This window comes from Musca domestica, unplaced genomic scaffold (assembly GCF_030504385.1).
Source record: "Musca domestica strain aabys unplaced genomic scaffold, Musca_domestica.polishedcontigs.V.1.1 37, whole genome shotgun sequence".
Taxonomy (NCBI): Eukaryota; Metazoa; Arthropoda; class Insecta; order Diptera; family Muscidae; genus Musca; species Musca domestica.
This window is the reverse complement of record NW_026712321.1, coordinates 4,043,003-4,057,150: the sequence shown is the minus strand read 5'-3', so window position 1 is coordinate 4,057,150 and position 14,148 is coordinate 4,043,003. Positions and strand designations below refer to the sequence as shown.

General features: G+C 28.1%; 1 protein-coding gene across 1 annotated transcript; it reads right to left on the bottom strand.

The window, feature by feature from the left end:
- Positions 1-11,571: 11,571 nt before the first annotated feature.
- LOC101888952 (uncharacterized) lies at positions 11,572-13,131 on the bottom strand. The gene is made up of 3 exons (XM_059126163.1): positions 12,976-13,131; positions 12,531-12,908; positions 11,572-11,884 (listed from the first exon to the last, which is right to left on the bottom strand). The coding sequence occupies exons 1-3, from the start codon at positions 12,985-12,987 to the stop codon at positions 11,693-11,695; spliced, it is 582 nt and encodes a 193-aa protein (XP_058982146.1). The 5' UTR covers positions 12,988-13,131; the 3' UTR covers positions 11,572-11,692.
- Between the last annotated feature and the right edge of the window lie 1,017 nt (positions 13,132-14,148).

Sequence of the window (14,148 nt, the reverse complement as noted above, 5' to 3'; positions counted from 1 at the left end):
ATAATAAAAAAATCCACGCTTATTTTATTTTTTGAAAGAAATCAAAAAAAAAAAAAATATTTTTTATTTATTTAAATTCGTTTTATTATAAAAAAATCCACGTTTATTTTATTTTTTGAAAGAAATTAAAAAAATATATATATTTTTTTTTTATTTAAACTCATTTTATTATAAAAAATCCACGTTTATTTTATTTTTTGAAAGAAATTAAAAAAATATTTATTTAAAATCCACGTTTATTTTATTTTTTGAAAGAAATTAAAAAAAATATTTATTTTTTATTTATTTAAAATCCACGTTTATTTTATTTTTTGAAAGAAATTTAAAAAATATATTTATTTTTTATTTATTTAAATTCATTTTATTATAAAAAATCCACGTTTTGTTGATTTAAAAAAATATTTCTTTAAAATTCATTTTATTATAAAAAATCCACGTTTTGTTGATTTAAAAAAATATTTTTTTAAAATTCATTTTATTATAAAAAATCCACGTTTTGTTGATTTAAAAAAATATTTTTTTTAAATTCATTTTATTATAAAAAATCCACGTTGTGTTGATTTAAAAAAATATTTTTTTAAATTCATTTTATTATAAAAAATCCACGTTTTGTTGATTTAAAAAAATATATTTTTTTTAACTTCATTTTATTATAAAAAATCCACGTTTTGTTGATTTAAAAAAATATTTTTTTAAAATTCATTTTATTACAAAAAATCCACGTTTTATTGATTTCAAAAAAATATTTTTTAATTCATTTTATTATAAAAAATTCCACGTTTTATTGATTAAAACAAATATTTTTTTAATTCATTTTATTATAAAAAATTCCACGTTTTATTGATTAAAACAAATATTTTTTTAATTCATTTTATCATAAAAAAATCCACGTTTTATTGATTTCAAAAAAATATTTTTTAAAATTCATTTTATTATAAAAAATCCACATTTTATTGATTAAAACAAATATTTTTTTAATTCATTTTATTATAAAAAAAATCCACGTTTTATTGATTTCAAAAAAATATTTTTTAATTCATTTTATTATAAAAAATCCACGTTTTATTAATTAATTTTTTTTTAATTTCATTTTATTATAAAAAATCCACGTTTTATTGATTAATTTTTTTTAAATTAATTTTATTATTTCATTGATTATATTATTAAATGAAACACGTTTTACTGATTAAAAAAAAAAATATTTTTTTTAATTCATTTTATTGATTAAAAAGAATATATATATTTTTTAATTCCTTTTATAGATTTAAAAAATATTTTTTTTAAATTCATTTTATTATAAAAAACCCACGCTTAATTACAACCAGAAAAATGTATTTTTATTTTATTTTAAATATTATTTTTTTTAATTCATATTATTATAAAAAATCGCTTTTTTTTAATTAATTTTATTATAAAAAATCCACGTTTCATTGAATATTTTTTTTAATTTATATTATTAAATGAAACACGTTTTACTGATTTAAAAAAATATTTTTTTAATTCATTTTATTGATTAAAAAGAATATATATATATATATATTTGAATTCCTTTTATAGATTTAAAAAATATATTTTTTTTTAAATTCATTTTATTATAAAAAAACCCACGCTTAATTACAACCAGAAAATATAATTTTTTATTTGTTTTTCAATTCATATTATTATAAAAAATCCAGGCTTAATTAGACCCAGAAAAATGTATTTTTATTTTATTTTAAATATTATTTTTTTAAATTAATTTTATTATAAATAATGAAACACGTTTTACTGATTTAAAAAAATATTTTTTTAATTCATTTTATTGATTAAAAAGAATATATATATATATATATATATATATATATATATATATATATATATATATATATATATATATATATATATATATATATATATATATATATATATATATATATATATATATATATATATTTTTTTTTTTTTTTTTTTTTTTGTTTAATTCCTTTTATAGACTTAAGAAATATTTTTTTAAATTAATTTTGTTATTAAAAAACCCACGCTTAATTACAACCAGAAAATATTATTTTTTATTTTTGTCAATTCATATTATTATAAAAAAATCCACGCTTAATTAGACCCAGAAAAATGTATTTTTATTTTTATTTAATTTTTTATTTTATTTTATTTTAAATTTTATTTTTAATTTTTTTTTTAATTCATATTATTATAAAACAAATCACGTTTTATTCGTCCCAAATGATATTGTTTTAAAAAATCCACGTTTAATCCATTTAAAAAAATATTTATTTCTTTTTTTTTTATAAAATCAATTAAATGTGGATTTTTAAAAAAAATATTTTTTTGGGACTGAAAAATAAAAAAAAAACATTTTTTGGGTTTAATTAAGCATTGCACTTATGAAAAAATATTAAAAAATATTTTTTGGGACTGATAAAACGTGGATTTTTTTATAATTATATGAATTCAAAAAAATTAGAAAAACATTTTTCTTGGTTTAATTAAGCATTGCATTAATGAAAAAATATTATTTTTTTTTTTTAACTCTATTTATTATAAGAAATAAAATTAATAATTGATTTTATTAAAAAAAAAATATTAAAAAATAATATTTTTAATTTTTTTAAGTTCATTTTTTTTATAAAAAAATCCACGTTTAAATAGACCCAAAAATATTATTTTATTTTACGTTTAATTAGTCCCAGGAAATATTGTTTTAAAAATCAATGTTTCATTATTTTATAAAAAAAATAAAAAATGTATTTCAATTCATTTTATTATAAAAAAAAAACATTTTTTACTGGTCCCATAAAATATAATGTTTAAAATTCCACGTTTAATGGATTTTATTGAAAAATATAATCATTTTTTTATTTTTTTTTTAATAAATTTTATTATAAAAATCCACGTTAAGTTAGACCAAATAATATTATTTTCCCAGCAGAATCTGTTAAAACATCCACGTTTAATCGATTTTATTAAAAAAAATTAGAAAATATTTTTTTTTATTTTTTTAAGTTCATTTTATTATAAAAAAAATCCATGTTTAATTAGACCCAACCATATTATTTTTTACGTTTAATTAGTCCCAGGAAATATGGTTTAAACAAATCAATGTTTAATTATTTTATGAAAAAAAAAATTAAAAAAAAAGTATTTTTTATTTTCTTTCAACTCATTTTATTATAAAAAAAAACATTTTTGACTGGTCTCATAAAATATAATGTTTAAAATTCCACGTTTAAAAGATTTTATTGAAAAAATTAATTATTTTTTTATTTTTTAAAGTTAATTTTATAATAAAAATCCACGTTTATTAGACCCAAAAATATTATTTTTTACGTTTAATTATTCCCAGGAAATATTGTTATAAAAAATCAATGTTTAATTATTTTATAAAAAAAAATTAAAAAAATGTATTTTTTTTATTTTTTAAATATATTTTATTATAAAAAACATGTTTGACTGGTCACATAAAATATAATGTTTAAAAATCCGCGTTTAAACGATTTTATTAAAAAAAATTATACTATTTTGTTTATTTTTAAGTATATATTTTTTAAAAAAATTCAAGTATAAAATAAAATATTATTTTTTCTTTTTAAAACATTGATTTTATAAAAAAAAAAAATTAAAAAAATATATGTATATTTTTATGTTAATTTTATTATAAAATCTCCACATAGATTTAAACGCAGAAAAAATATTTTTCATTTTTTTTAAATTCATTTTATTAGAAAAAAAAAAACATTTTTGACTGGTCCCATAAAATATAATGTTTAAAAATCCACATTTAAAAGATTTTATTTAAAAAAACTTAATTATTATTTTGTTTATTTTTTAAGTATATTTTATTATAAAAAATCCACCTTTAATTAGACCAAAAAAATATTATTTTTCCCAGCAGAATCTTTTAAAACATCCACGTTTATGATTTTACAAAAAAATTAAAAAAATATTGTTTTATTTTTTTAAGTTCATTTTATTATAAAAAATCCACGTTTAATTAGACCCAAAAATATTATTTTTTTACGTTTAATTAGTCCCAGGAAATATTGTTATAACAAATCAATGTTTAATAATTTTATTAAAAAAAAATAAATAAATAAAAAAGTATTTTTTTATTTAAATTCATTTTATTATAAAAAAAACATGTTTGACTGGTCCCATAATATATAATGTTTAAAATTCCACGTTTAAAAGATTTTATTAGAAAAAACTTAATTATTTTTTAAGTATATTTAATTATAATAAAATTATAAAAATATAAATTAGACCAAAAAATATTATTTTTCCCAGCAGAATCTTCTAAAGCATCCACGTTTATGATTTTACAAAAAAAAAAAAAAAAAAAAAAAAAATAAATAAATAAAATAAAAAAATATTTTTTTTATTTTTTTTAAGTTTATTTTATTATAAAAAATCCACGCTTAAATAGACCCAAAAATATTATTTTTTTACGTTTAATTAGTCCCAGGAAATATTGTTTTATAAAATCAATGTTTAATTATTTTATGGAAAAAAATTAAAAAAGGTTATTTTTTATTTTTTTTTTAATTTATTTTATTAAAAAAAATATTTTTTACTGGTCCCATAAAATATAATGTTTAAAATTCCACGTTTAAAAGATTTTATTAAAAAAAAACTTAATTATTATTTTGTTTATTTTTAAAGTATATTTTATTATAAAAAATCCACGTTTAATTAGACCAAAAAATATTTTACAAAACAATTAAAAAAATATTTTTCTTTTTATTTTTTAAGCTCATTTTATTATAAAAAAATCCACGTTTAATTAGACCCAAAAATATTATTTTTTTAATTAGACCCAAAAATATTATTTTTTACGTTTAATTAGTCCCAGGAAATATTGTTATAACAAATCAATGTTTAATTATTTTATGAAAAAATTAAAAAAAATTTTTTTTTTCAATTCATTTTATTATAAAACAAAAAAAAACATTTTTTACCCCATAAAATATAATGTTTAAAATTCCACGTTTATAAGATTTTATTAAAAAAACTTAATTATTTTTTTATTCTTTTAAGTATATTTTATTATAAAAATTCACTTTTAGTTATTATTTATTATTTTCCCAGCAGAATCTTTTAAAACATCCACGTTTAATTGATTTTACAAAACAATTAAAAAAATATTTTTCTTTTTATTTTTTAAGCTCATTTTATTATAAAAAAATCCACGTTTAATTAGACCCAAAAATATTATTTTTTTAAGTTTAATTAGTACCAGGAAATATTGTTTTAAAAAATCAATGTTTAATAATTTTATTAAAAAAAAATAAAAAAAGTATTTTTTTTATTTAAATTCATTTTATTATAAAAAAACATGTTTGACTGGTCCCATAATATGTAATGTTTAAAATTCCACGTTTAAAAGATTTTTTTAAAAAAAATATTATTATTTTGTTTATTTTTTAAGTATATTTTATTATAAAAAATCCACGTTTAATTAGACCAAAAAATATTATTTTTCCCAGCAGGATCTTTTAAAACATCCACGTTTAATTGATTTTATTAAAAAAAAAAATATTAAAAAATTATTATTTTTTATTCATTTTTTATAAAAAATTCAACTTTAAATAGACCCAAAAATATTATTTTTTTTACGTTGATTTAGTCCCACGAAATATTGTTTAAGCAAATCAATGTTTAATTATTTTATGACAAAAAAAATTAAGAAAAGTATTTTTTATTTTTTTAATTCATTTTATTATAAAAAAAAACATGTTTGACTGGTCCCATAAAATATAATGTTTAAAATGCCACGTTTAAAAGATTTTATTAAAAAAAACTTAATTATTTTTTTTATTCTTTTAAGTATATTTTATTATATAAATCCACGTTTAGTTAGACCAAAAATATTATTTTCCCAGCAGAATTTTTTAAAACATCCACGTTTAATTGATTTTACAAAAATTTAAAAAAAAAAAATTTGTTTTATTTTTTTAAGTTCATTTTTTGTAAAAAATAACGTTTAAATTGACCCAAATTATTATTTTTTTTACGTTTAATTAGTCCCAGGAAATATTGTTATAACAAATCAATGTTTAATTATTTTATGAAATAAATAAAAAATATGTATTTTTTATTTTTTTTCAATTAATTTTATTATAAAAAAAAACATTTTTTACTGGTCCCATAAAATATAATGTTTAAAATTCCACGTATAAAAGATTTTATTAAAGAAAATTTTTGTTATTTTGTTTATTTTGAAGCATATTTTATTATAAAAATCCACGTTTAGTTAGACCAAAAAATATTATTTTTCCCAACAGGATCGATTCAAACATTAACGTTTAATTGATTTTACAAAAAATTTTAAAAAAATATTTTTTTTTAAGTTTATTTTATTATAAAAAATCCACGTTTAATTAGACCCAAACATATTATTTTTTACGTTTAATTAGTCCCAGGAAATACTGTTATAAAAAATCAATGTTTAATTATTTTATAACAAAAAAATTAAAAAAATGTATTTTATTTTTTTTTTTAAATTCATTTTATTATAAAAAGGAACATGTTTGACTGGTCCCATAAAAAATAATGTTTAAAAATTCTATTAAATAATTATTTTTTTTATTTTTCAAGTTAATTTTATTATAAAAATCCACGTTTAGTTAGACCAAAAAATATTATTTTTCCCAGCAAAATCTTGTAAAACATCCACGTTTAATAGATTTTATAAAAAAAAAAATAAAAAAATATATTTCCTTTAAGCCAATTTTATTATAAAAACTCCACATAGATTTAGACGCAGAAAAAAATTATTTTCCTTTTTTTAATTCATTTTATTATCAAAATTCAAGTTGAATTGATTTTATGAAAAAAAAAATAATAAAAAATATTTTTTTTAATCCCACTGTTCCCAAATCCCCAGCGCTGGCAGTGAGATAATCGACGCTACGCTGGCAAAAATATTTTTTCACAATCATTGTGAATAGGTCGCAATTTCATAATGTTTTTCTTGTCGCTGTTGTTCGAGTTCCTGGTCCTAATGTTATTGTTGCCTCTGGCCTCATGTTGTTTGTTACTGCTGCTTGCACGCGCTCACACACACACACTCACCGACTCACACTCAGCAATTTTCGTTGCAATTTGTTGTTCCCATTGCTGTGACAATTGCACATCTGCTGCTGCTCAAAAAATCCTCGATTTGGATGTGTTTTTTTTACAAATCCTGTGCTTTTGTTGTTGTAAGTAAAAAAATAATTGTTGTTGTTGTCGTTGGCGCTGCTGCTTGTCACAAATATTGATGATGCATTATCGTTGCTGTCATATGAAGGATTTAGCTAAAGTAATTCCGTACATCCGCATTTCAGAGAGAGGGAGAGAGAGAGAGAGAGAGAGAGAGAGAGAGAGGGAGCACAATAACATCATCGATGACATGAAAATGGCTGGCGACACAACAACTTACATACACGCTTACAATGTCCGTCCGTCCGTTTGTCGATTCGTCTGTCCGTCTGCCTGCCAGTTCGCCAGGGGCTTTATATTGTATCCCGATGAGAACAACAAAATTCCTTTGGAATATCCTAAAGCAGTGACAAGTGGTATAGAAGTAGAAGTAATAATAATGCAGGATGCAACTGAAGCCTGTAATGTGCAAAGGCAAGCGGTAGTCGCAGCAAGAAGAAGAAGAACGACAACAACACCAACTTAGATGTGAGCAACAAAAAAAGGGATAATCAAAGAAGGAAGAGATTTTCGCAGTATTGAATGTTTATATCCCTGGGAGAGGTTTGAGCGACTTAAAATGGTATTATGGAAGAGGGGAAGGGGTCCAGGGTATATACATACAGGCTAGCTGAATAGGTTAGGTATTCTATAAAGATAGGTCTATAGATTCTAAATCAAGAACCGGAATTAAGATCGGCTATAGAATGGGCTACAAAATCGGTCATAGAGCATCAACTATAGACCCGGCCTTAAGATCTGTTATAGAGCCTGCCTTAAGATCGGTTATAGAGCCGGTTTAAGATCGAAACAGAACCGGTCTTAAGATCGGCTACAGAACTGGTCTTAAGATCGGCTACGGAGCCGGTCTTAAGATCGGCTATGGAACCGTTCTTAGTATCGGCTATTGAACCGACCTTAAGATCGGCTATAGAACCGGCCTTAAGATCGGCTGTAGAGGTGGCCTTTAGCTTGGCTTTAGAACCGGTCTTAAGGTCGGCAATAAAGCTGGTCTTCCTATCGGCTGTAGAACTGACCTTCAGATTGGCTATATATTGGCATTAGAGGCGGCCTTCATATTGGCTTGGCTATAGAGCCGGTCTTAAGATCTGCTATAAAACCGGTTTTAAGATTTGCTATAGAGGATCGGTTATTCGGCCGGTCTCCAACGCAAGAGAGCCAGATCCGGTTCCCAGGTGGTCTAAAGAGCCGGATTCAGTTGGTCTATAGAGCCGGTTTCCAAGTGGTCTATAGAGCCGGTTACCAGGTAGTACATAGAGCCTGTTTCCAGGTGGCCTATAGAGCCGGTTTCCATGTGGTCCATAGAGCCTCGTCTATGAAGACGGCTGGGCCACCAGCTCGTCTATGGAGATAGCTGGGCCACCAGCTCCTCTGTAGAGCCGGTTTCCAGCTCGTCTAAAGAGCTGACTTCCAGCTCATCTACAGAGACGACCTCCAGCTGCTCGTCTATAGAGACGACCTCCAGCTGCTCGTCTATAGAGACGACCTCCAGCTGCTCGTCTATAGAGACGACCTCCAGCTGCTCGTCTATAGAGACGACCTCCAGCTGCTCGTCTATAGAGACGACCTCCAGCTGCTCGTCTATAGAGACGACCTCCAGCTGCTCGTCTATAGAGACGACCTCCAGCTGCTCGTCTATAAAGACGACCTCCAGCTCGTCTATAAAGACGACCTCCAGCTCGTCTATAGATCCGGCCTCCAGCTCGTCTATATATCTTAGACTCGTCTATAACGGAATCTTAGCCGTCGCTAGTAGGGCATTTACTTACAAGACCTACTCCAAACAACGACACAAAAAAATTGGAGCTCCTTTCAATTTTTTTTGTAATTTCATGCAACAGCTCCACTTGAATATCAGTGAAACAAGTAAAAAAACATTAAGTTCGGCCGGGCCAAACTTATAATACCCTCCACCTTAGGGTAAAAGAAACATTAGAAGAAATGTGGCAAAAAACATTAAAATGCCGATTATGGGAAGGTACCGTTATATGGGGGCTATACCAAAACGTGGACCTATAATTACAATGTTTCGCCACCGGAGCTGGAACCCATTATGACCCACAAATACCAATTTTTAGACAAATCAGTGAAAAAATGTGGCAAAAAAAACTAAAATACCGAATATCGGGAGGTACCTTTATATGGGGGCTATACCACAACGTGGACCTATACATGCAATGTTTTGCCACACGCTCAGGGACCCGCTATGACCTACAAATACCAATTTTAAGACAAATCCGTGAAAAAATGTGGCATAAATCATCAAAATACCGAATATCGGGAGGTACCGTTATATGGGGACTATACCAGAACGTGGACCGATATATCTCATTTTCAATACCAACCATCTTAGACACAATGCAAATAGCTCTGCTAAATTTTGGAGCTCTACGTCAAATAATGTGGGCTGTATCGTGATTTCAACAGACAGACAGACAGACGGACAGACAGACAGACAGACAGACAGACAGACAGACAGACGGACAGACGGACAGACAGACAGACAGACGGACATCGTTAAATCGACTTAGAATTTTATGCTGATTATGAATATATATACTTTATGGGGTCTAAAACGAATATTTAGGGATGTTACAAACGGAATGACAAAGTTAATATACCCTCCTTTCCAAGGTGGAGGGTATAAAAACTACAGCGAACGACGCATTGGGATAAGCATGTGAGCAACAACAACAGCAACACGAAGAAGCTCAGAGATAGATATTGAACAAATTCCCAACAAGTAGTCAGCGAAACTGTCACATCAATTTCAAAGTTGTTCCCATTTGATTGCTGTTGTTGTTGTCACTGGGGAACATAGAATATGTTGCATGCAATTTGAAGATTTGCATTATGTAAATTTTTCAAATATTTTCTTTCTATCGTTCGTCTTTCCCCCTTTTTTTTGCTTCAGAGAAATTGATGAAAAATGGAAAAGTGCATTGAGATCGGGTTAAAGGAGTTTGCGACTTTAATTTAAGGCGATTGGGAAGAATTGGGTTCGAGTTGATATTGAAAATTAAGATTAAATAAGGAAATTGCTAATGATATTAAAAATAAGGAGAACATATCAACAGAGATGGGCTTAACACTTTAAGGCGCCTCAAAGTATGCTTCACTTAATGACTATTAACTCAACCAAGTCGTAAAGGGAAGATATTGAAAGGCAATGGATGAAAACGACATTTGTTAATAAAAGCCTCTTAAATCTTAGGTCCACACAAGACCATTGATAGGTTCTAAGCCCTTAGAAGACTTTTCACAGATCCTCCAGGGTCTATAGAAGACCATTGACATATTTTCTATCAATTGCATATCAAACAACCAAAGGGTTTTTTTTTATCAAAAACCTTTCTTTTACAACCGAGAATTTCTATAATATTTTTCTTGGAACAATTAAACCTGAGCTCGTCTATATAGAGAGCTGAGCCACTCAGCTCGTTTATATAGAGAGCTGAGCCCCTCAGCTCGTCTATATAGAGAACTGTGCCCCTCGTCTCGTCTATACGGAGATCTTAGCCCCGCAGCTCGTCTATATAGAGAGCTGAGGCCCTCAGCTCGTCTATACGGATAGCTGAGCCCCTCAGCTTGTCTATATAGAGAGCTGAGCCCCTCAGCTCGTCTGTATAGAGAGCTGAGCCCCTCAGCTCGTCTATATAGAGAGCTGAGCCCCTCAGCTCGTCTATATAGAGAGCTGAGCCCCTCAGCTCGTCTATATAGAGAGCTGAGCCCCTCAGCTCGTCTATATAGAGAGCTGAGCCCCTCAGCTCGTCTATATAGAGAGCTGAGCCCCTCAGCTCGTCTATATAGAGAGCTGAGCCCCTCAGCTCGTCTATATAGAGAGCTGAGCCCCTCAGCTCGTCTATATAGAGAGCTGAGCCCCTCAGCTCGTCTATATAGAGAGCTAAGCCCCTCAGCTCGTCTATATAGAGAGCTGAGCCCCCTCAGCTGGTCTATATAGAGAGCTGAGCCCCCTCAGCTGGTCTAGATAGAGAGCTGAGCCCCTCAGCTCGTTTATATACAGCCGAGCCCCTGAGATTGTCAATATAGAGAGCTGAGCCCCTCAGCTCGTCTATATAGAGAGCTGAGCCCCTCAACTAGTCTATATAGAGAGCTGAGCCCCTCAGCTCGTCTATAAAGACTCCCTCCAGCTCGTCTATAAATACTCCCTTCAACTCTACTAAAAAGACTCAATTCGACTCGTTCATAGAAATTCCCTTTGTCTCGTCTATAAGGACTTTCTGCAACTCGTTTAAAAGTATTCTCTCCATCTCTTTTAGGAAGACTCCCCCAGTTCCTCTAGAAAGACCGGATTCTTTTCCCCATTTTCCATTAAAAAAATCGGTATTTTTTTATAAATATTTGACTACATTGGAAAGACAGGTCTTGTTTTTGGTTTATTTTCCTAGTTTTTTTTTTCGATTTCCGGTATAAAAAAATATTATTAAATTACAAAAATAACAAAAATTCAGGATAATTTAATAAATATTGGCAATATTTAATAACGTTCAGGATGGTATTGGCCATCTTCCTCGTCTTCATAGAGATGTTGGGCAGTCAAGGCCTGACGTTGGGCCTCCTGTTGGGCGCCAAGGGCAGCATGTTCGGCAGCAATGCGTTCATATTCGCTCAAATGTTTGTTGGTGGCACGGACAACGGCTTCGCTTTGGTTGGGGCCGGTTAGGGGGGCCTGGAATTGAAAAAAAAAAAAAAATAAAAATTAATAAATAAATAAAATAAATAAAAAATTAATAAAAAAATTAGAAAAATAAAAAAATAAATAAAGCAAAATTTAGTAAATAAATAAATTAAATAAAATATATAAATACAAAAATAAATATATATAATAATATAAATAATAATAATAATAATAATAATAATAATAATAATAATAATAATAATAATAATAATAACAATAATAATAATAATAATAGTAATAATAATAATAAAAATAATAAATAAACATCGAATTACGAAGAGTTATAATTGCTATCTAAAGAGTGCTGGGGAGAGAGAGTGGGAGAGAGCTTAACAAAAAGAGCTTTAATTCCCGTTACTTATGAGCTGCACATAAATTTGTTATTTTTTTCTTTTTGTTGTTTTTACCCGGAATAATGCATAAGTGTATTGAATTCAATTAAACTAGGCCACTCGCTATGCGATTTGTTTTCGTTTCCAAACTGTTATACCCACCACAACCCAGACCAAAGACCTTGGGGGTTTTACGTTTCTATTTTTTTAAATCAATTCCGTCTCGAAATGCAATGCCAATCCCTTTTTCTTAGCCCACCCGTTTGTTTGTTATGCTCTTTGGCATTTTTCGCCTAGCCACTTACCGCTGGATGTTCCACACCGCTTGCATGCTGTTGGGCAATGCGATTGTAGAGCTGGAAATGTTTTTGCTTGGCAGCCTTAACAGCTTCGCTGTCCTCCAATTGGTGGCTCAACTGGGGATGGAAACCATGTTCATCGGCCACATATTGTACGGTGCGAACCTGATTCTTGGGATCGACATAGGAGAAGGCACCACGAATGACGCCGGAACCATCGGAGACCTCGGTATGTTGACGGTCGACATGTCCGGGTGCACGACCTGCCTGATAGCTGAAGACATAAGGGTTGGGTGGACCGTGGGGTTGGGGTGTGGTGGTGTGATGGCCCACAATGTGTGACACATCGGCCATAGCAAAGGCCATGCAAAGACTGGCAAAGATCTGCAGAAGCCAGAGATAATGAAATTCAATATTCCAATTCAGGGCTACTTAGAAATTCAAAACTTACCAAGAGTTTCATGTTGCTTGTTCTTCTTCTTCTTGTTATGATTTTTGTTTTTTTTTTTTAGGTTTGGAGCTGGAACTTGCTCTCCGCTTTGTAATCCGTTTGATTTGATGGTCTTTGAAAAACTAATTGATTTCGACTGCTGCCGCTGAACTCCAAGCAATGCGCCAAGCCTGAAACAAGCTTAAATATCAAAATCAGCTTCTTTCAAAATACTTGTTTTACAACAGCAACAACACCAAAAACAACAACAAATTTGTTGTCGTTTGTTTGTTGGTAATTTTGGGGTTTTGCTTGAATCGCAAAAAAAGCTTATTAGTAGCGGTCATAGACAACATCAATGGCTGAGAGAGGGAACACAGACACACGGAGAGAGAGAGTTGCCACATTGTTGGGGGTGTGAAAAGGGGGAAATGTGAAATAAAAAAGGGGAGATTTTCTAGGTTGGATAAAGGAAAGGAGATTATGACGAGTTAAACGAAATTTTTATGACTTCCGGCTACAAAAAATTTGACTTATGGCCAAATAACCGAAACCTTCAAAATATAGGGAAGTACAGTCATATGGGGCTATAGCGAAAAGTGGGCCTACTTAGAAGACTTTTTTAGCTGGGAGAAAAATTACCCACCAAGAACCCGATCTACCAAATTTTAGGTGCTTTGGTTGAAAATTTGGCCCAAAAACCTTCAAAACACTGAAAATCTGGAGGTACAAAAATCTGGAGGCTATATGGAAACGTGAACCAACATTGAATATTTTTTACAAGGATTAAAAACACACACCAAAAACTCGCTAAGGAAATTAGGGCCTAACCCTTTATAATACCCAAAATCAGCAGGTAGAGTAATATGGGGACTATGCCCAAAATATGGACCTATATTTAATATTTTTTTAAGAGAGGTTAAGATATTCACCCAGGACCCCAAACATCAAATTACAGCTGATTTGGTTTTAATTTAAAATACCGAAAATCCGGAGGAACAGCTACATAGGACTATACCAAATTATGGGCCAACTTATAGTATTTTTTGTAAGGAGGTGCTGCAATATTCGAATTACAGCTAATTTGGTTGGAAAGTATGGCAGAAATCCCCAAAATACCGAAAATCAGGAGGTACTGTTATATGGGGTCTATCCCCAAGCGTGGACCAATTTTGGATAATTTTTGTGAGGAGG